The sequence below is a fragment of the Bos indicus genome, chromosome X (genome assembly GCF_029378745.1).
Source record: "Bos indicus isolate NIAB-ARS_2022 breed Sahiwal x Tharparkar chromosome X, NIAB-ARS_B.indTharparkar_mat_pri_1.0, whole genome shotgun sequence".
Taxonomy (NCBI): domain Eukaryota; kingdom Metazoa; phylum Chordata; class Mammalia; order Artiodactyla; family Bovidae; genus Bos; species Bos indicus.
The window spans coordinates 135,818,025-135,840,698 of record NC_091789.1 but is presented as its reverse complement, the minus strand read 5'-3'; the positions used below and the strand labels follow the sequence as shown (position 1 = coordinate 135,840,698).

Below are 22,674 nucleotides of genomic sequence, written 5' to 3'. Positions count from 1 at the left end.
CTCCCTCCTCCTCTTCTGTGCCGACCTTGGCCTGTCTTCCAAGAGGGCCCAGAGGGTGGCCCGTTGGGGAGGAGTCAGGGCAGCATCAGCAAGCTCCGGTCTGGGTGGCTGAGGAGGCCGCTGTGGGCTTGGCCCCATGTCCTGCACTGGCTAGCGCTGCATCTGGCCTGCTAGTCCGTTGCTTCTCCTCCAGCACCTTGCCCCCTGTCTTGTTGGAATTCTTCAGTATCCTGTCCTCATCCTGAGATCACAAGTAGAGGATTATGTCTCTCCCAGTGGCCGCCAAACAGCCTTGATCTGGGAGTCCCCAGAGCCAAGTTCCCCAGTGTCATTTCTGTTCCATCTGCAGTGGCCTTAACCCACTCTCGGCCATCTTGACTTCTTTGGTCCAAACCCCCTCTTCCTTTTAGTTCTTTGCCACATCAGCTCGGCCACACCAGTGAACCCTGTTTGCAAAGTGTCGAACTCTTTGCAGTATCTGTCCTGCACCATGGTTAGTCCTTCCATTTTAACTCGGGCTCCTGCATGGCAGGGATGGGGCCTTTTTTCTAGAGATGCCACCACCATGTCGGTCACCGTGAGTGCAAGGCAGGGTGGTGTGCTGGCTGAAGCTGGCACTCTTCTCAGCCTAGCTAAGCCACCATAGTGCTCATTTGCCTCCACTGGGTCTGTGGAGACTGGGGCAGTGCTCTGTGGCCACGCGTTAGCCTAACCAATGTGGTCATCTGCAGCCTCACTCATTGACAATGCTATTCTGCTCCACCATCTGATAGCGCTCCCTCTAAGTTGCTTCTTCAGGTGTGGTGATGAGGAAGCGCTGGTTTGTATCACTTAGTTACCTAAGGTCCGTTAAGAGGGGAAGGAAACAGGCCTGTGGGCCTGGCAGCTTCCGGTGGGCACCACCGAACCTGTGTGTTTCTTCAGGGCATGACGGTTTCTGTACTTGGGAGCAGAGAGATTGTTCAGTCCACATCTCAAATAGCTTATATACTTATGATAAATCACCATTGTTTGACATGCAGGCTGCTCCTCAGGCCAGTTCAGTCAGAACCTCTGGGGATCAACCCAGGCATCAGAGCATTTCTTTAGAAAGCTCCCCAGCTGAATCTCCATGTGCGGCTAGGGTTGAGAATCACTGCCTTAGGTAAGAAATCAGAACTTCACTCCCACCCTAACCCCTGCTTTCCCTCAGGGAACCAAGTATGACAATCCAGGACCTAAATCCACCCAGTTTCATGAGGATCAGTGGATTCAGGGGCAAATAAACAGCCAGGTAGTGTTTTATTAGGACAGAAGGACCAAGTCACTGGAAGGAGTGTCAAAGACATAAGTCCCCTGCAGGTGCCTGCCAGGCTTCCAGGCTGTGTTCAAGGAGAAAGATGGTGGGGTGGGGGGAAGGCCTTTAGGACAGCCTGACCCAGTTTATCTTGGAGACATGAGGATCCAAGGCCGAGGTGTTGGGGGCAGGCTGGGGTCTGGAGTAGGGGGAGGTTGGAGGGCTCACCCTTTCAGAGCCACTGGCACTTTGTGAATGGAGTCATCTTCTGGCATTGGTTTCAGCAAGGTCATGGCACCTCTGCCAACTCTGGACAGCTCACCAGTTGGGGGAGACCAGGCCCTTAATCAAAGATGCCTCCAAGTAGGACTTGGCAGAGATTGCATTCGGCACAATAAAAGCGGAGAGGAAAATGACTGCTTTTTGCTTCAACACAAATTTTATTACACCAGGTTTCATTATAAAAATGTTATAGTTTTGGGTGTGTGTTTATTATATAAACAATGTAGTTACTCTGATCTTCACCATCTTTCAAACCGGAGTCTCAAAGGGAGTTTTATTTACTAGATTTAAAGCCATGGAACAATTGTTTCATACGATTGCCTTATAAGCATAGGAATAATTCAGGGAAAAAGCAAACTCCCCGCATTCTTTCCTTCTCAGTCCCTGCTGAATCTTCCCAACCTAGAGGCAGGCATAGCCACCAGCTGACCATGCTAGATCTTGTAGCTGTTAAGCTGTATGGGGGTAGACCTCAATGGAGTAGTATGGTCTTCAGAAGGAGGGCAGAGCGAGACTTAGGCTTAAGGCTCCTGCTGCATCTAACCTACAAGAGTGTCCTAGTGGCTTGGGTAAGTGTGGGAACCACCTAAGCTAATCAGGCTGGCTTTTGGGCCCCGGACCTCTATACCATCCCATAGTCCAGGGCCACAGGGCCCAACAGCTACTGCCATTATTTATGCCCTAGTCTCTGGGCATACATATTTACCAGAAACAAAGCTTTCACATTAGTATAAATATCCTCTCAGGTTCCTTAGTTCATTCCTGGGAACTCCACATTCAGAAGTGCTGTGTAGACTGCCGCCATCTTACAGCAAAGTCTATTTTGTCCATTTTACTGGTGTTTTCCATTTTGATTCATTTATCTGATTTTATAGTCACTGACTTCAGATTGTAAACTTTTGTCCTAACCCTTAAATTGAATGCTTAATTTACAAAATAAATAGGTGAATTGCCAGCTATAAATTTACCTCAGAGGACAGCTTTGGTAATTTCCATTGGTTTTACTAGTTGGGTTCATTGTTATGGGTTTCATCCTCTTGATAGTTAGGTTTTGGAGGGGCAGCATGGTGTGGGGAAAATAGGCTTTGGTATCTGCCAGATCTGGGTTTAAATCCTTACTCTGCCATGTATCAGTTGTGTGACTTTGGTCAAGTTACAGAATTGCACCTTCCTTATTTCTAAAATAGAGATGGTAAAATCTGCCTTGTATATTCTTTAAATGAGGATGAAATGAGTGAATGCAGGCAAAGGGCTTAGCGTAACTCACCTAGGAACTGTTCAGTCCGTAGTAGTTGTGGATAATAATCATATTTAAAATAACACGCCTTTGGCTGGGAAGCTACTCTGCATTTGCATGTCTTAGGCAGGGGGCCAGGACAGTGGGTGTCCTTTCTGGATCAACCCACTTATCCTAACGTCCTCCAGAGGCACTAGCAGATGGGACATGAAAATACCAACAGTGTGCCTAGGGAAGGGCAAGCAGCCAAGTGTTACACTGGATTGAGCATGCTGAGGCGAGCCAGGAAAAAACACAGCATAACCCAAAAGCACACCATTGAGAAATTCCTCTGAAATTCCTTAGTTTGCCTCTCTTGTGGAATGTTCCTCAATAGAATATTGGAGCTGCTCTGTCTCAGACCTGGCTTCTTTCCCAGCTACCCAACTAGGTTGCTTCCCTTCTCTAGGGCCTTGACTGCTTGGCATGACCAGGGCCTTGAAGGAGCTGAGCATCTGGGGAGCTGAACTTGATGGAGCAGCATCTCTGTGCTGGGCACCAGGCTTGGCTGTGGGCCTCAGACATGACTAAGACCCTGCTCTGCACTCAAGGACTTACAAGTTGGGAGAATACTGACCCACGAGCAGCAGAAAGGCTGGTCACAGTACCTCAGGGCCCATCCACAGGAAGGAGGGACCAGCTCTCCCTTGTGGGGTGTGGCCTGGCCAGCCAAGTGTGGCTGACAGAGCAGGGCACCTTTGAACCTCCTACGTTAGGGTAAATGGGTTAATGTGTATCAAGTTTGGGGTGGATTTTTGTTTGTGGGGTTTTTATTTGTTTGCTTGCTTGTTTGTCTGTTTTGCCTTGTTCTGTTTTTGAGAACATGATAGAATGAGCTCACTCTGATCTTCAGTATGAAGAACGAAATACCTAGTCTGTAAAACCAAGAGATTTTGCCATCTTTAGGTATCTAGGTATTACCGTCTTTTATAGAGGCAATATTTTGCAGAAAATGAAAGCCTATTTGCTTGGGGTTGATTCTTACATTCTCTGAGTTGGAGGTGAGGGTGGGGAGGTAGAGGAGATGGGAAGGTTAGGAAGGGTTAAGGCTGCAGGAAAACAGAAGCCAATGTAACCTGCTGTCCACTCTCTACCCTGCACAAGTCCTCTGTATGTAGACTTAGGTAGACATTACATGTCTGTGTTCAAGGCAGAATCTTCTAGTCTTCTCCAAAGCTGTCCTGTGCTTCTGAATGCTCTGTTGGGTCGCATGGCTTTCTTCCTCCTGGGTGCCACATTTGGAGTCAGGAGGGATACTGAGAAAGTCTACTCTCCTGAGGGTGGCTGGCCTTACGTGTGGCTCTAACTCAGTGACCTTGAGTGTGGTGATACCCACTGGCTCCCGAAATGGCAGAAAGGAAATGTGGAAAGGAATTCACCTCAGTCATATCCTCTTATCTGAAACGCAGGCCTAGTTGTTCAGCATCCAGAGGCCAAATGTCAAATGCCAATAAAGGGAAAGATGCAAATGTTTCCTCGGCTTTGAAGAACTGAGGCCTCTCAGGAATGTTATCTTTTCTCCCTCTGGCCCCCACTCTACAGCCAAGCAAGGAGGAAGTTTTGATTTATTCTTCAAGACAGAGTAAATCACTCTTCTCTCACCACCTTGTCTCTATGTTATGCTTGCCATGGATGGCATTTGGCCTTTAACAATTAGGATCCCTCTTCCATCTAAGTTTTTATCCCTGGAAACCTTCACCAGCAAGATAGAGCTGGATGATTAATTTTGAAATAAGGAAGAGCTTGAGAATAGGCAAGGGGCACACATCAGTAGCCACAGGGCCCTTGGCTTAAATGGATGACAAATTACTCATCCTACCTAATGTAGGCCTCTATAGCTCCTGCTTTGAAAGCCAGAGGTGATGACGGGGGTCATGGGTTTCTAGTACTTTCCACAGCTACCTTGGAAAGCCAGCAAAGTGGCCGGCTGGGAGAATTAAGATAATTGTGTATTGAATGCTTTTCCTTGAAAAGAAGGTGATTTGTAGCTTCGCTTGGTGAGCCTTCTCTTTTTCCTCTCGGCCCATCTCCTCTTGGCATTTACTTGTTCTTGCTGCTGCTTTTTTTGTTGTCGTTGAGTTTTTTTGTTTGTTTGTTTGTTTCGTTTTCTTTTTTTACACTAACGACATCATGGGCAAAGAGAGATTTTATTTTGAAGAACAATGATCACATTAACCAGGTGACAGCAGATAAGCTAAAAGTCACTCCATTTTCTCCTGGGAAAAAATGTTCTTTGCTGCCAAATCGCATTCCGCTTCTCTTTGTCTGCTCTCCTCTCATGGGAGGGTGGCAGGGCTGGCTGCTGATGGACTCAGAAGAAATCACTGGCAGATAAGATACACCCTTGATTCATATAAGAAGGGAAGTTTTTGAGTTCAATGATAAAAAAATATCTTCCTTTCCTGTTGCACAACATTCTTGTGGCTGGAACTCTCTGTAGAACAGTGACATTTCTCTACCCTTGGTCCACAGTATCAAGCAGAAAATAACTATGAAATCTGAAACTTGGTAAAGGATGAAAATCCAATTCATTGCAGTTTGATAGACGTGTAGGCCTGGATCAGACTCTGTAGCTACAGAATCTACCTACATCCTGCCCTGTTTTCAGAGCAAAACTGAGGACTCGCCTACCTTCAAGGTATCACAGCCACCTACAAAGACCCAGCCAGTGCTCTGTGCAGGAGCTGGGGAACCCAACTGGTGTGTCACCGCAGGTCTAAGAGCAGCTGTTAGCAAACAAACAAACCAAGCCTCCAAGTGACTGCAGAGAGAGTGAGTGGGGGATGGAGGAGGAGAAGGGAAGGAGGCGCCCTGAAGGGAGGGAGGTTTAGTTTGATGGATTGCTAGGAATTTGTTGGCCCCAAGAAGCATTCTGGGGTCACAGCTCTGAGCTGTGGTTTCTTTGGCAAGATCTCATAGGCTTGTTGTGAAGACTGGAGGAAGTAATGAAAACGAAGCACATAGTGCAAGGCTCGGCCCACAATGCAGACTGAGGAACTGTTTGCTGTCGTCATCATCATCAGGAGATGGTGTTGTGTGGAGAACTTGAAGGCTCTCAGTCACAGGCCATGAAAACCCTTTGCCCGCTAATTGTAACCCACTCTTTCTAAGGCTTGACTCTCATTTCTCATATCTTGGCAGACTTTGGCTAATATTAGTTCACCTCTGGCAAAATGAAAGCAGGTTCAACCAAGTTTCAAAAGATGTTTTGAACCCTACTGCATTTCTCAATATAGCGTCTTGTATACAGGGTTTATAATTTTAGGAGTGGGTGGATATTTGCGTGGCGGTATAGATATAAAACCAGTGGCGGATGCAAGCATTGCTCTTGGGTCTTTGTTTTCATCAACTCATTTCCGCAACTTCAAAAAACATTCACTTGGTCGTTTTTTTCTTCTAATCTGTTTATCCTCCAGTGCTTTTGTTTGGGTCACAAAAGGAAAGGTATTTCTGGCAAAAAGCAATGAAACTTATTTCTTCTAAAGTTTAGCATTTACAATAGAACGCGAAGTACTGTTGTATCATAAGTGATCAATATAATGTTTTTGAGAGGGGTCTGTCCATTAACATTGGGGGCTGAGGAGATTTGGAGCCCGGAGCTTGGGGAAAACCAGGATGTTAAGATTAAAACCCATCTACAGACTCTTTATTATGTGCTCAGCAGAACTGTGTGGGTCACAGCAGCTACTCATAGCAACCTTCTGACGCAAGCACAATTATGTCTGTTCCCCAGAGGAGGAAAATGAGGCTTAGAGCGTTTGCCTAACTTGCCCAAGATTATAGCTCAGTCGATGGGAACCAGAACTTGGACCCATGTCTGTCTGATCCCAAACCCCAGGCTTGTTACCACCAGGCCATACTGACTGTGAGGATTTGAAAGTAATGACTCCAAAGTAAACTTGGGGGTGGTATCTTTAGGTTATCATACAGGTTAAGAGTTAAAAGATGTGCCATGGTCTATGCTCCAGTCTCTGCTGAGGTCATCCAAAGAGAAGGAAACTTAGTTTTTATTTGAAGGAGCAACACCCAATCAGCAGAGATAGGCCTGGCACAACATGAGACTTGAGCTAAGAAGAGGTGCCAGAGAAGGGACAGAGCCAACAGTGTCCGCCCCCGCTGTTACCCCGTGTCTTGAGAAAACAGAGTGGTGTAGGGAAAGCCTTTGACTTTCTCTTTCAGTCCTAAGCTAGTTAACCTGACTGCCTGTAACTGATATATTTATTATCCAGCATTGTTTATCAGTGACATATTGTTCAAATATTCATTTCCTAGGAGAGGATTGTAAATGTCTCCTGGAATCATAAAAGGTGATGGATTAACAAGTGGGGGAGGTTGTGGCAGGTCAAGAAGTTACCATGTGGGGTTTCCCACACCATCGCTTGTGAGGGTCGGCAGGTCATGAGTTGTCTCTCAGTGGCGAGAGAGAGGAGAGTTGGTCCTCTCTGACTTCCTGACTTCAGCATCCTGGTGAAGGTCCTCACAGCGATTATACTTCATCTCATTCAGAGGTTTTGAACAAAGTAACAAGTAGCAGGTACGATTACAGCTGTTCCTGGATTTGCAGGAATCTGATTGTAACTGTCTCCGTTCTCCACTTGGCCATCTTCCCACCATCATCTGCTTTCCCAGAGTTCTCAGGCCTGGCTGCTCTGAACCCACAGTGCTGCCTGTTGGCTGGAACAGAAAACCCTGAGACTCAGCATCCTTTCCAGTACTGTGAGATGAAATGCATGTGTGTCTCTGAAGTTCCCTACACCAGCCAAGTGTTCCAGTCGTGCAGAATTCTTTGTACTTTCTCATCATACCATGCTGTCGCACACACCTCCAAGCCTGTATACAGTGTTCCCTCTCTGGAATGCTTCTATGACTGGTTTCATCTGGCCAACTCCTAGACAGTTTGGAAGGGTTGGCTTAAGCGTCACCTTCCTTGAGAAGCCCTTCCTGACATTGCTCAGAGGGATTTTGTCATCTCCCTTCCCGTAGCCCATATGCTGTACACGCCTGTATTTTAGTGGTGCTTCCAAGGGCAGCTGGAGAAGGGATAGGCTACCCACTCCAGTATTCTTGGGCTTCCCTTGTGGCTCAGCTGGTAAAGAATCTGCCCGCAATGTGGGAGACCTGGGTTCGATCCCTGGGTTGGGAAGATCCCCTAGAGGAGGGCATGGCAACCCACTCCAGTATTCTTGCCTGGAGAATCCCATGGACAGTCCATGGGGTCGCAAAGAGTTGGCCATGACAAAGCGACTTTCACTTTCACTTTTCCAAGGGCAGAGGATGAACTAATGCCCCTGAGGGGATCTGAGCCACAGGGTGGAGGTGGAGATGGCCCAAAGCTGCCTTCCAGAGATCTTGAGATTTCTTTGTAATTATATGCATCTATAAAGTTTGGACCGTTTCTATAAAATCTGCACTATTCCCTACAGTATTTCATATAAAATAATCTCCCCCCAAATAATTATTGAGTAAAACTATGGTCCATGAAGATCCCCCACCTTTGTCCTGTGGCGTCCTGAACCCCCAGGCACAACACAGTATATGTTGAGAGTATGTGGAAGTCCCTCTGAAAACCATGTATAGTACAGTGTCTTTCTAGTTGGCCATTCTATGCGCTCCTTCAGAGTAGGGACTAAGTCTTTCATCTCGGCTGTAATATTTTTAAGATTTTAGATACTCAAAACAATTTTTTTGAATGAGTGAATCTTTCTCGTGATATTAAACATAATAAAGAACCAGTGTTATTAAACCTCAAAGAGATGGGGTCATCTCTTTGACCCCAAGGTCTCCATCAGCCCACTTCTCTTTCTCTAGTTACGTTTGCATTTCACTGGGCACTGGCATTTAAGATTAATTTTTATTATTTTATTTTTTAAGGTTAATTTACATGGCTGTGCTGGGTCTTAGTCACAGCATGTGGGATCTAGTTCCCTGACTGGGGATTGAACCCAGGCCCCATGCATTGGGAGCATGGTATCCTACCACTGGACCACCAAGGAAGTCCCTAAGATTAATTTTTAAAACCATCTTCTGCAGTTATGTTAACATTTAGTCACTACCATGATACCAGTATTGTTTTCCGCTCTGGTTCATGGCAAATGCATATTTCCCCAGCAATACTGTGGAAGAAAGAAGCCTTGATGGGCAGACTTGGAACTCTAAATGTCATCTGTCACTTCTTTTCTGTGGGAAATTTGGTCCTGAATTTAAAAAAAAAAAAAAAAAAAAACTTACACATGAACTCTGGAACACTCTGATGCTGGAGACTAGCTATATTCAAGGGTCAAGCCCCTCCATTCTGCAGTTTCTGTTTATAGGCCTTACTGCCCACAGCCTGAGGAAGTGGGGTAAGGAGGCTTGAAGCCAGAGCCACAGAGTGACATCCCAGAATCACTGGAGCGGTCAGGGATGACCTCAGATTGGTCCTTCCCTCGAGTCTCTCTGGTTCTATCAGCAGCAGCATCAGGCTACCTTGGATGTGTAATGAATGTCTCAGGAAGCGAGAAAAATTCATTCTCACAAATCCTACTGACATTTGTGATCCTAAAACTCTTGTCTTTCTCCGGTTCAGACAAATGAACACCTGAGCCATCTATCATCTCTCCTTTAAAAGAGAGTCTCAACTAAACTTAAGTTTCTTAAGAAATATTTGAGTAAAGGAACTCTCCTGTGCAAAGCAACTTTCAACACATCATCCATTTATTATGAAATTATTCTTCAGAAACTTCCCACTGGTACCCTTCCTTCTTTTTGTAAGTTTTATTTTTTTAAAGTCTTTATTGAATTTGTTACAGTGTTGCTTCTATTCTACATTTTGATTTTTTGACCTCCAGGCCTGTGGGATCTTAGCTTCCCAACCAAGGACTGAACCCACACCCCCTGCATTGGAAGGCGAAGTCTTAACCACTGGATGCCCAGGGAAGTCCCCCTTCCTTCTTTAGAAGTGAATTACTCTTCACAGAAATGGAACACCCTTCAAGAGCAGGCCAAACCATGCCTAGATCCTCCTCCAGGTCACAGCCTACCTGGCTTCTCTAGCATTGCGTCTGGTATATCTTATGAAGCCCACCCAGTCATTTCTCTATTGTTTGACATCACCCCATCCTTAAATGACAAAATCTTCCCTCCCAGTTTGGCACATGATGGTATTTTTCTGTCTCCTCTGATCTGGAAGTTGCAGTTCTGATTCCACCCTGAAGGCACCGCACAGAGGTCCCAGCCTAGAGCTGGAATCCCCATTCTCACACTGGGCAAAGTGATTGGGAAGCAGGGTCAGGGCTTGAACTGGGGTAAGCTGCCACCACTGGTGTAGAGAGGGTTTTTTTTTTTTTAATTCCTAAAGTTTCTCAGCAAAACATCCCCCTTTCTGGAACATAATTAGTATGTGTTGAACCACAAATGTAGAAAATCGCTGAGGGTACAGACCAACATATGTTCACAGGGCTACAAAGAAGGTTTCTTTCTTTCTCCCTTTCCTTTATTTGCTCCTTGCAAAGCCTTGCCAGAGTCAACTGAAGAGAACCCCTTTTCATCATATACACTTTTTCCCAAGAAGTAAAATGAACTAAATTAATTCATTCACTCAGCACTGTAAATACCAAATGAAGAAACCATAGATGTATAGATGTAAATACTCCCTCTGTAATTATAACTAGAGGGCACCAAGAGAAAGAAAAGAGAAATTACCCTAAGTTCAAAGGTTCCCAGATTTACTAAGAAAATTATGAAAGAAAAGAAAAAAGCCCAAGCATCTCATGCAAAGACAGTGAAACAATCAACTCATATGTTACTCGCCAGCACTTTCTGCAAAAGAAATGGCTTTTGATGAAGCTGCTGGGAACTCTGAATGCTGAGCATTTTTCCTATTAAATAAAGTTAGTAATTAATGTAGCAATTAAGAGTGCAGGGGTTGATTTCACCATGTTGAAACTGCGGTAGTGCAGCCAAGGTTGAGCACTTCTGTTGAGGTATTTAGTTGTAACCATTGTTTCTTCCTGTCTCAGACTGTTGAGTGCGGCCCTAATTTAGTTTGTAATTGTTCCTTTCTTCCTTTTGAGAGTCTCCATCTGTAAGTTCCCCAAGTGTGTGGGAAGGGGAGGGTGTGCATCTCTTCTCCCCTGCCCACCTGTGTCTTTGGCTGCTGCATCTTCTTAAGACAACCGTGACTGTTGTTGTTGAATATTACAAAACTGGTTCTTTTTCTTGGGCTTTCTTCTCTGTTTCCTTGAGTGGGTTCTGGGGTCGAACACACCATCTCTCCTTCTCTTCCGCCTATGCACTGACCATCTCCTGGGGGTGACTCTGGGCCACTCCCCTTGGAGATGCTCTCCCCCAAACCACACGACCCAGCATCAGGCTGACAATCCCAGGGTTGAGGAGGGAAGGTGGATCTCCATGGCTGAAGGCTAGTCATAGGAAGCCTTTCTGGCTTGGCACTTTCACAGGGCATAAATGAGATGATGTGAAGACTTTAAGCTATGGCAATGTGTGGAGCCTTCAAAAAGAATTCATTTTGTTTTTAGGAAGGTTTTAGTTGATTGATATCTGCATTTAAACCAGGTCTCAACACTTAGTATCTGTTTTGACAAGTGGCTAGAAATGGACAGAACTTCCTCAGTTGGCCTTTTCTGTGTAACAAACCCCCCTAGTATTTAGTGGCTTAAAAATCAGTGGGTGGTTCTTCTGGTCAGGCCCTGCCGGATGATCTAGGGTGGCCTCATTCACACATTGGTGGTTAGCGGGCTCGGGGTCAGAATGAGGGGGACAAGTGGACCCCATGTGTGTCATCAGCCAACAGCCTAGCCCAGCCTAGCCTAGCCCTGCCCCGTGGCTATAAGCCTGGGTAGGCACCATGATCAGCAGAGGTGTAGAAGCTGGAACCCATCTGGAGCCCCAGGCTCAGAACAAGTTCACTGTCACTTCTACTACATTCTGTTGGCCAAATGAAGTCACAAGGACTTGCTCAGATTCAGGGTGGAAAAATAGATTCTACCTGTCAACGGGCAAAGCTGAAAAGTACTACAGCTCTTTTTTGAAATCTATACAATAACCAAGCTCCTTTACTTGTAATTTAATATGTACTGATATATATATATATATATATATATATATATATATGAATTTGGCGTTCTTCCACTGATAAGGTAACTCTCACTTGCACTCAAATAGACTTTGTAAGTGGGAGATAAGGGGTAGGAATTGTCCATGGCCATGACAATGAATGATCCATGTAAATACTATCTGTCATGTGAGTCATCTTGTTAAAAGGCTGTGAACAGCTGTCCAGAAGGCAATGTGGTGAGGTGGAAAGAGCACAAACCTTGGAAAAAGACAGATCTGAGTTCAAACTTCATCTCAACTTTTAGCTGGATGGCCTTAGGCAAGTTACTTCACCTCTTTAAGCATCAATTTCCTCAGCCATAAAACAAGCATAGTGATACCTGAGGTTGTTGTGAGGATTAAATGAGATTATGTATAACAGCCATACATAGTAAAGAGCCATTTCATGCTAGCTTCCTTCCCCGTCCCCCTCATTTAAAGAAATAATAATTTTATTTAGTTAGTTATTGGCTGCACTGGGTCTTCTTTGTGTGTCTGTGTGCTCAGTCGTGTCTGAGTCTTTTGCAAGTCGTGTCTGACTGTAGACTGTCAGGCTCCTCTGTTTGTGGGATTCTCCAGGCAAGAATACTGGAGTGGGTTGCCATGCCCTCCTCCAGGGGATCTTCCCGACCCAGGGATGGAACCCGGGTATCCTGCCACTCCTGCATTGCCGGTGGGTTGTTTACCACTAGCGCCACCTGGGAAGCCCTGTTCCCTTCCTTTTTTCTTTTTTTGAAATTCACATGCAGTGGGCATAGTGGCTTCTACTTAGAATCACAGCTGCCAAGTTCCTTTTCCTGCCAGGTACCAAGTTTTTCTTTTCTACAACCTGCATATTTTAGAGAAATGACTTTGATATAGTATTTTTCAACCTGGGATCTTGGAAGTATTTGCAATTATAAGCATACAGCTAACAATTCCAAGACAATTCTTAGTTTTGGTGATGTACATTATGTCACACTCTTGAACTGTGCATAGCTTGGTTTTCTTTATGGTCTGGATATCCTGAGGAATTCTGGAAACTCACCACCAGAAAAGAAGGCTTTGAAGTAATAAAAAGTGGGCAGCAGTGTATGGGAATGGAGTTCTCTCAGAAAGGACATATTTACAGTGGGGAAGGTTTGCAAACACATCTAGGGGCTCTAAGTGGTGAGCTGGGGCTTTGGCGGCTGGGGAAGGGGGGCAGATGGGGCCAGACCTCTGCTTCTCAGATGCATTCCATGGGGCTCCATTTTGGCTAAATCATCATAATTCCCACCAAGACAGCACAGAATGATAATGGTTTTATTTATTATTTTATGTGCATTGCCAGGATATGCAAAGCTTTATAGCTTGCCATAAATCGAGAGGGATTATCACAGCTGTTACTTATTTTAACAGGTCACAATACAGTAGTTTGTGCCAGATGGTTTTGAGAATTTTGAGGAGAAATTGTATACAGGCAGCCATACAGACACTAGCTTGGGTAGCTGGGCCCTGAAATTAATTCACATTTGCTATGATATAAAATGTATATGAATAAACACATAGTTCCTTAGGAACAAGCAAGCCATTTTAGAGCAGTGGTGTCTTGTGGAAGTCATGAGATCTGTGAGCAGCGGTGGGCTGGCAGCTGTGATGTGACGTTACAAGGAGCCAGGAGGAGTGAGACTCTGCCACACCCACGTGATGCCAGGCTTGCTTCAGGGAAATATAAACATTGGAGGCCAAACTGGGTTTTTGTCATTGGAGCCCAAGAGAGGAAAGGAGGGAGGCCACCTTAGGGAAACATCTGGGGAGGGTGTGTATGCTGGAGAGTGAAATTAGAATTGGAATTCCTGAGGTCACCAACAAGGTCAGTCTGGGGCAAAAGGGTTTCCCAGACTGGGCAGATCATAGTTCATACTGTTACTATTATTATTTACAAAGATTTATTTATGTATTTGGCTGCCTTGGTCTTAGTTGTGGCATGGAGACTCCAGTTGTGACTTGCAAGCTCGGGCTCAGCAGTTGCATTGTGTGGGCTTAGTTGCTCCACAGCACGTGGGATCTTAGTTCCCCAACCAGGGATCAAACCCATGCCCCTTGCACTGCAAGACAGATTCTTAAGCGCTGGACCACTCGGAAGTTCCCCCACCCCAGGTCATATTATTGCCCTTGCAGATGCTGAAGTTACGTGTAGAGTGGTCGGTTCTAAAGATAAGCAGAAATGGCAAGAAGAAATAAGAAGTGAAGATGAGGAATCATTTCAGAAGGTGGTTTTTGTTCCAGGTTTCATAAAACAATAAATTTCCAGAATGAGAGACCAAGAGAAAACCTCTCAGGTCATCTCCACTGTCCTTGTTGTATAGCTGAAGAAACAGACCAAGAGGATCACTTACATTGAGTCATCTTGCTTCTTTCAATTAAAAAATGAATGCAGACTGTCAGGGTTTGTGGAGTCTGTAGGCCTCTCCCCACATCTCTCCTTGATTTGCTTCCTCCCTACACCAAATATGTCTCCTGCTGCCCAACCTTATGCTGGGGAAGGACTGCCCCCACCCATCGAATAATGCAAGTGTTAGTCACTCAGTCATGTCCAATTCCTTGGGACCCCATGGACTGTAGCCCACCAGGCTTCTCTGTCCATGGGATTCTCCAGGCAAAGAATACTGCACTGTGTTGCCCTGCCCTTGTCCAGGGGATCTTCCCAACCCAGGGATCCAACCCAGGTCTCCTGCATTGCAGGTGGATTCTTTACCATCTGAGCCACCAGAGAAGCCCAGGTCTAAAGCATAGCTGGGTTTTCTTGGTAAACTGCTCCAAGATATAAAGATAACATATCACTTCTGGAACAGGACTAAAGTTTTTTAGCTTTTTCCAATCAATTTTTTCAGCTCCTATAAGATAACAACAAAATAATTAAGCAGGAAAGGCAAGTTTAGAACAGACTTGGGGCATATATTGGATATGATCTATGTATAGAAAATCAGGAAGTAACAGTATTTTGAAAGCTGAATAGACCATGAATGTCAGGGGACAGAATTAGAACCTTTCTTTTAGATTCCTCTGAGATGATGAGTAGAAGCATTAAAGCTTTGAAAATCTGGAGGCTAGATAATACCGAAAGGGCCCACTCTTTCCAGAGATGCTGAGCTTCCAGTAACTTTATCTCTGGAACACAGCAGTAAGCCTGAAAGTAAGTGGAAGGCACTTCCCCGGGCTCCAAATAGTTGTCAGCAAGCCCACGCACCTTGCCACTTAGATTCTTGCTCAGGCCACTAGTAACTCTTCCTTAGTGGGCAGCTGTTACCCAGCCATGATGTCTGTTTCCCTCAGCCCAATGTGGCTTCAAAGTACAGGGAGGGAGCTAGAAGCAGGTAAGAGAGGAGTGACAGTGGGGAACTAACAACCATCAGGGAAAGAGCTTGGAAATCCAAAAAGGAGTCTTTGAAATGTGTTGCCATAGAGACTGATAATAAGCCTTCCTAATAAAGACCCTAAGTAATCAGCAGAGCATTAAATTGTGTTTTGTATCATCTGATTAAAGAGATAGGAGAGTGACTTGTTCAAGGTAGGCTAATTCTGGTAACCAACCCCCAACATTTCAGTGGCTTCATTCTGACACTGCAGTCTAATGCAGGTTGGCATGCAGTCACTTGCGTCCCCAGGCTCTTTCCACTTTGGGGTTTCTTTACCCCAGGGTCTCTTAATATGTGTTGGAATGGTCAGGAGCTTTTCTGAGCCTGGCCTGGGACACACAGGCCTTTCCCACCTCCCACTGGCAACACTGAGTTACATGGCTGCACCTCATGGCCAGGGAGGCTGGTTGGAGGAGCAAGACAGGGACAGTCAGTTGAATAACTAACTAGCTAGTTTCTTCCAGGGAAAATACAAAATGTACTCCAAAACAATGAGGGGCTTCAGTGAACCGCTTTTGGTCGGATCAACTTGAATTGAATGGATGATCACCGATAATTGAATGAATGGACTTTTCCTGGGAATACCATTCCTACATTTCCTGGGAATACCAGTTAAAGGGAACAGTCCTGTCCTGAGTCATGTCATAGATTCAGAGGCTGGCAAACTGTGGCTCTCAGGCCAAATCCCACCCCCTGTGTGTTTTGTGCATAAAGTTTTATTGGAACTCAGCCCCCTCCATTCATTTATGCCTTTTGAGCTATAACAGCAGAGTGGAGTCACGGCAATAGAGACCTCGTGGCTTTCGAAGCCTAAAATATTATCTGACCCTTGACGGAACAAGTTTGCTGATCCCTACTGTAGATCATCACTGTCCTAAAGGGACAACACATTTGCCATTGTTTTCTTCCTGAGACCTGGTACCTTTGGCTTCCAGAAAAAAAAAAAAAAGCAGGACACCCACATGGGCTGGGATGTAAACTCTGCCCTTAGAATGCTAGCTCCAAGAGGGTGGAGTCCGCTCTGTCCACTCTAGTACCCAGAAGAGTACCTGGCATCCAGGATGTTCAATAAGTACTTCTGTTTGAACCTGTGAGCCATAGGAAGCATCAGGTACCCTAACCACCAGAAACAGGGTGGGGACTCAGAAGAACTACAGTCTGAGCATGTTCGGGAAGACCTAAGACACAGGAAGGAGCTATCTTCATTGGGGTTTATTATGTGCCAGGCACCACCAAGGTGCTTTGTATCTATTATTTTATTTCCTCTTCCTAACAACCCTATAAATTAGGCATCCTGTTTGCCTTTTTCAAGGAAACCAAGGTTTAGAAAAGTCAAATGATTTTCCAAAGGCCATACTGCTAAGAGTGGAAAAGCTCAGATTCCAACTCAGGTCTTTCTGGGACCAAAGTCCAGGGTTTGTTTGTTTGCTTGCTCTCTTGTGCGTGCTCTCTCTCTCTCTCCCACAGGACTTGCCAAAACCCTATCCAAATGTAAGTGAGCTAGTTATATCATTATTTTCATTGTCACTGTTAACAACAACCTCATTGCTATAAAGATGAATGCAAAGGGTGGATGGCCATTTTCATCACTTTACGGAGCTCTGCGGGCCTCACTGCTGAGGCTCTCCTTTGGTAGAGCAGCCCTGAAAAGCTGGAGCAAGACAGTCCATCTCCTTGGGATGTGTGATTAGTGACTTGGCCACCAGTTCCCTCTGATCTTGCCAGGGATTGCTGTAGAGGGTGGCCATTTTGCTCACTGGAACATAAATTATCATTTCAAAGCCCGAGAGGTTTGAGTCCGCACATGGTAGGGCTTCCCGTGGCCTGGTGGAGTCTGTCCCAGAGCTCTCAGTGTGCTTTAAACAAGCTCCCGGGTGCCTCTGGTCCTTTGACAAGCAAGTCTAAGGGAAAGACTCCTTTTTTTTCTTTTTTCAGCAGCAGTTCCACACCCGCTGTGGCCACTCAACCAGGCTCCCCCAAAGCCAAGGGAGTGGTGGGCTCTGCTCCCACTGACTCCTCAGGGATGTCTGGCATTCTCCATCATTCCACCTTCGTGAAACCCTGTGGTCCCCTGGTGTCCAGGAGAGGCCATCCCTCCTTTCCTGGTCTGCTGCTTCTCTGTCTCATCTCCCTGGTGGGATCTTTTCCTTTGTCAATCTACCCCTTGAACTTTGGGGCTCACGACTCTTCTCAGCCTCACTTGGAGTGACTGCACCACCTCCTCCCACCTCATCCTTCCTGACCTCGCCTCGCTCTGTCTTCCGGAGGGGACTCCAGCCTGTGCTGCAGGCTGGCAGCCCTTGGAAGAGGTTGGTGTGAGTGGGGTCAGAGGAGAGCAGCCAGCCTGGACTAACTTGGCTTCCACGTGATCTTTTGTGTGATCACAATTGTAATTCATAGTAATGCCAATTAGGAAATACTCTCTACCAGGGCTTGTGGCAACCCTGTGATTTCTTGTGACCTTGGCAAGTCGAGTGTTTCACCACAATTTGTGAATTATGGAGGGGTCAGGGGCCTCATGGACACAGGACTGCTCTTGTGAGCAAATCTGCCCAGGACCTCGGTCTCCCTATTTGAAAACAGGTAGCCTGGTCAAAACAGGGACAAGTTTTCCCTAAATGGGTTTCCAAGGCTTCAAGACAAAGTACCAGAAACTGCCTCCCACAAGGCATATTTTGGATAATTTCATTCACTGCTTTTCCCCTGGTTATATATTAGGGATATATCCCACAAGTGTTGTGTTTTTAGTGGCCCTAAATGGCTTTCTGTCTTCTGGATGTGGTGGTTATATATAGAACCTGCCAGCCTAAGGCATGGGCACACAGTGCCGTGGTTTTTAGCCCTGGTTTCTTCTCAGAGTTGGTTTAGTAAATCACCCATCCCTGGAGATGAGCCCGTCGCCGGGAAGGCATTGTCTTTGCAGTGTTTTGGAGCCTGGGCAGGCTGAGTTGTGTCCAGGCTGCGAGGTTTCGCCAATGAAAGGGGGGAGGGGAGGCAATGTTACAATATTCGGCCGCTCTAATCCTGTTACGCACGCGGGCACATGCTCCGCGCCAGTCTCCAGCCTCCCTCTTGCCCCGGCTGGAGGAGTTGGCACGGTCGGCGTCTCTGATTCCTCTGCTGTTGGCTTGAGACCAGGGAGCGGGGAGGTGAGAAGGGAACCACGGGGGTGTGGTGCTGAGCAGCCGTGGTCGGTCCAGCCTGTTGGTGATGAGCCGAGCCCGCCGCCTCTCTGGGCATGGGTAACGCGCAGCGCCAGCGGTCGTGCTACCGGAGAAAGAAACGCACAGGTACCAGAAATCCAGATCCAGGATCCTCTGCAGCTCCCGGCTCGTCTAAGCGCGCAGGGCCCGCTTTGTGGCCAGCTCCGGTGCGCCACCGAGTTTGGGGCTGGGGTCTGAGTCCTGCAGCTCACTGCGGCTGGCAGCAGGGGACGGATTATTTTTAGCAGGTTCCCTTTAGCCCAGTGGAGCCAGGAGATGTTCACAGAGTCGGGCGGCTGTCTGCAGAGCGTTGGTGCAACTGTGCCTGCTGCCCGGGAGGTTTGGCTGCCGCAGTCCCCTCCATTCACTGGGCTGTAAATCGAAGCTGTCTACACCGGCAAGGCGCTCGATCCCAGCGTGGCCCTGGGGCTACGTCCCGCCCAGGTCTCCTGGCACCTGATTTCCCAGTGGTCAATTAGGTGTCTCTGCCTGCAGCATTGAAGCAGTGGAGGGGCCAATGCCCCGGCTTTGATGGAGCGCGCCGTGCGCAGAGACCTCCCCAGTCGACTTCCTCATCAGAAGGCAGCATCCATTCATAATTCTCTCTCAGCCTGTGGACCGAGTTTGGCTGGAGCTGAGCATGGACTCCGGCGATCTCCCTTTTTGCATCTGAAGCAGAAACTAAGATAAAAGGGAGAAGGAAGGGGGAATGCGGTCCTAACGCAACAAGGTGCTGGAAAGCCCCCCGAGAGGCCTCTCCTTTGCAGGGAGAGGGAGAAGAGGCAGATCGCGAGCCCAGCGCCTCAGCCAGCTGCTGCTTCGCTGCGGAGCCGGCACGCATGCCTACCTCACCTGACGGCCGCATTCCCGGGGAGCCGGCGCGGGGCCCGGCGGCGCGCCCAGGGCGCACGGGCGGTAGGATCTCTGCACCGGGGGAACGAAGCGCGGGCGGGCTTCCCAGGGCCGAGCCCGAGCCTGAGCGGGCGCCCGGGGAGGCCAGCCTCGGCCCGGAGCCCCACCGCAACCCCCCGGGATGTTCCGGTGTGTGTGAGATGGGACTGGCGTGTGGGGGAGGGGGGAGGGGCAGGTGACATCATTTTTAACTAATTTTTCACACCTCTGGGTGGTGGGTAAACTTGGGGAGTGGAGGAAGCAGGAGCCGCAGCCCCGCCGCACGCTAGCATGAGAGGAAATACCCCCAGCCAAGGTCCAAGAGCCAGGTCCCCTTGGCAGAGCAGAGTGAGGGGGAGCCGGTGGTCAAGGTGGACCGCGCAAAGCTCTGAGGGATGAGGGGAGCCACTCTGGTTTTGGGGGAAGTGGCCTTTTTTTTTTTTTTAAGCATATTGCAGCTGCAGCTTTGAAGTTTGCCGCCTCCTCCCCACCCCCATCCTGGGTTTTGGGGCGGGGCAGCACTCTTCCACGCGGCTGCCCAGGCCTCTTCTAGCTTGGGTGCAGGGACTGCAGGGGCTGGTGGCGACAGGGACTCGAAGGCACTGGAAGTGGGAGGGCACCCCGAGACTCGGCCTTCTGGAAGCTCTAGGGGCTGGGGAGAAGTTGGGGGCACCTCTTGGTGCCTCTTCCTGTTTTTCTGCCCTGTCGCTGGGTGTTGGGAGACATTTTGCCTGTGCAGGGGTCTCCCTGTCACAGAGCTGGCTGTGATGCTGTAAGGCAAGTGGACTGTTAGGATGAGCTGGACGAGGGAGGCGACCGAGCTGCAGCTTTTGCTTTTGTGGCAGTGTTAACCCCATCAAGCCAGCTCCCTTGGTACACCTGTCCACCTAGGTCACTGTCTGGGGGCGTGTGAGTCCGGCTTCTGATTGACTAGTCCCGCCGGCCAGCGGGCCAAAGCAGGATTTGCCCAGGGCCTGCCAGGCCAGGGATGGGTGGACAGTAGAAGAGCGAAGCCCCCCACCCCCACCCCCGGTACCCCCTCAGGGGAAGGTTAAGCAAGCCCGCCATGATGGTGCCCGGCGTTGTGGCCACCGTGTGCTCAGCTCCTGACTTTGGGAGCTCTTGTTTTATGAGGTTTTTATTTTCCAGTTTCGTGCCTCCTGGTCCCCAGTTTGTTTTTCACAGCTGCTTGTGAGCAAGGCAAAGATAACAGCATCTAAAAATAGCCTTGCGCGGCTGGAGATGCAGCTTAGCCGGACCCCACCATCACAAGGATGGGGTCTCCCTTCCCGGATATGTGAGAGTGAGCCCCGCTGGGCCCCCAGGAAGCCTGAGGCCAGGTCCACACAGCCTTCAGAGGCAGTGCTGCCTCCAGTCTCCGGACAGGGTGGGGATGCTAGGGCGCTGGTCTGGGTGAGACAGCAGCTGCCTGTCCACCCCTCTGTGAGGGCCAGAGCTACTGGGCTGCAAGATTGGGGGATGGGATCCCAGACAGGGACCCCTCCGCAGCCCCCAGCCGTGGTATTCTGCAGCTTTACATTCTCTGGGAGTTCTGCTTAGCCATCCATGTGGGGCTTCCTCCTCTGTGCTTCAGGGGCTAGCAGGCCACACCCCCCCCAGAGGCATTTGTCCGGGAATATAGAGGGACCAAAGGGTTCAGGTGGTACTTAAATCATGCCAGCTCCCTGGGTGCAGATGGTAGCTGGGGTGCCACTCTATCTTGTCCAGATGTAAATCTCTGGACAGTTGAGTGAGGAACCTCTTCTTGGTAACTGCAGGGAACCTGGTCTGTCTGAGAGGGGCAGCCTCAGCTAATGGGGAAGGTACCACATGGAAGGGAGGAGACAGGAAGGGACTGAGGACTTCAGTGATGCTAGTGGATGGCAGGAAGCTGCGGTCTCCTCCTGGATTCCTGGTTCCCTTGAGCCTGCCAGGGCTCTCCTGTTATTTATTTCCATAAACCTTCATTTTCCCCATGTTTGCCTTTCCTTTAGTGGCAAAGATAGCAAAGTCCAGCATGAAGAAAAAAGAGAGACCCCATCTGTTCTTGATCTGATTGAATCATAGGATTTTTTTCTTTCATTTTGGCAAAAATGCGTTGGTAACTGCTGAAAAAATGTAAATGCTTAAACTTTTAACACTGAAAGAAATAAACTAGAGTGTATGGGAATTTAGGAGGGAAGGTGCACATTCCCACCATCAGTTCCCTATTCAAGATAGAACCTACTGGGTGAGTCTCTCTTCCTTTTCAAAGTGCACTTTGATTTTTAAATTATACATTTATTTTCCTTGGACTTCCCTGGTGGCTCAGATGGAAAAGAATCTGCCTGCAATGTGGGAAACCTGGGTTCGATCCCTGGGTCGGGAAAATCACCTGGAGGAAGTCATGGCAACCCACTCCAGAATTCTTGCCTGTAGAATCCCATGGACAGAGGAGATCAGGACCATATTAAGATAGCATTTGATTGGGGGAAGGAAGAGATTAGGAAACCAAATACCTCTGATAAATCCTCTAATCATTCCTGATTAGTCTTCTAGTAGAGGCCTATATGGGGTCACACAGAGTCGGACATGACTGAAGCAACTTAGCAGCAGCAGCAGAGGCCTCAGAATATTTGCTGGTTCATCTTAGAAATGTCCCTCACCTTGATGTTCCCTACAGAAGATGCAAGATTACTGATGATTCCATTTAGCCCAAAGGCCCAGTGCAACAGTAGCTAACTCTTTGGTCCCCTTAGAAGAGCAGATGGGAAGATCATGAGCTGGGATGCAGAAGTCTTTCCTAAAGACTCACTGACTTGGCTTTGCCTGTAGCAAATAAGATGTCAATGATCTGTTATACCAAAACAGAAAGGTGCTGCTTCCTCTTGAAGTTCAGAACCTGGATCAGCAGTTAACTGGAGACTCACACTGAGTGCATTGGTTAAGGAATACCATAACAAATAAGTCCCAGATCTCAGGATTTTAACACAATGCAGTTTTTTTCTTTATCATAAAAAGTGTAATCAACTTTTAGCTTGTGATGACAAGGAACCTGGTCTCATGCCCTCTTGCAGCTCTGCTATCCCCTAAGGCCTCAGAGTCCCTCCTGAGTTTCTTTGCATCTAGCCAACAGAAGGGGAAAGAGCACTGGGGATTGGAAGTAGCACATCTCATCCCCATCCACATTCCACTGGCTAGAAGTCAATCACATGACCACAGCAAACTGCAAGGGAGGCTGGGAAATGTAGTCTGTGCCTGGAAGATGCCCCTGTTTTGGTCTCCTTTAGATCA

The 22,674-nt window shown here is 47.7% G+C and overlaps 1 protein-coding gene and 1 non-coding gene across 5 annotated transcripts in view; one reads left to right on the top strand and one right to left on the bottom strand.

Moving 5' to 3' along the window:
* The window catches only part of NHS (NHS actin remodeling regulator), a 345,791-nt gene that overhangs the window by 236,849 nt on the left and 86,268 nt on the right, over window positions 1-22,674 (top strand). Inside the window, exon 1 of one of the 4 annotated variants that reach the window (XM_070784959.1) lies at window positions 13,131-19,551. The exons of the other annotated variants lie outside the window; for them this stretch is intronic. Coding sequence (XP_070641060.1) covers window positions 19,350-19,551 — 202 coding nt within the window. The 5' untranslated portion in view covers window positions 13,131-19,349. Of the gene's footprint in view, window positions 1-13,130; window positions 19,552-22,674 lie in introns of those variants that run through there. 4 annotated transcript variants of the gene reach the window in all.
* Window positions 8,756-8,827, bottom strand: TRNAW-CCA (transfer RNA tryptophan (anticodon CCA)). Its single transcript has one exon. It is a non-coding gene; the product is annotated as a tRNA-Trp (tRNA).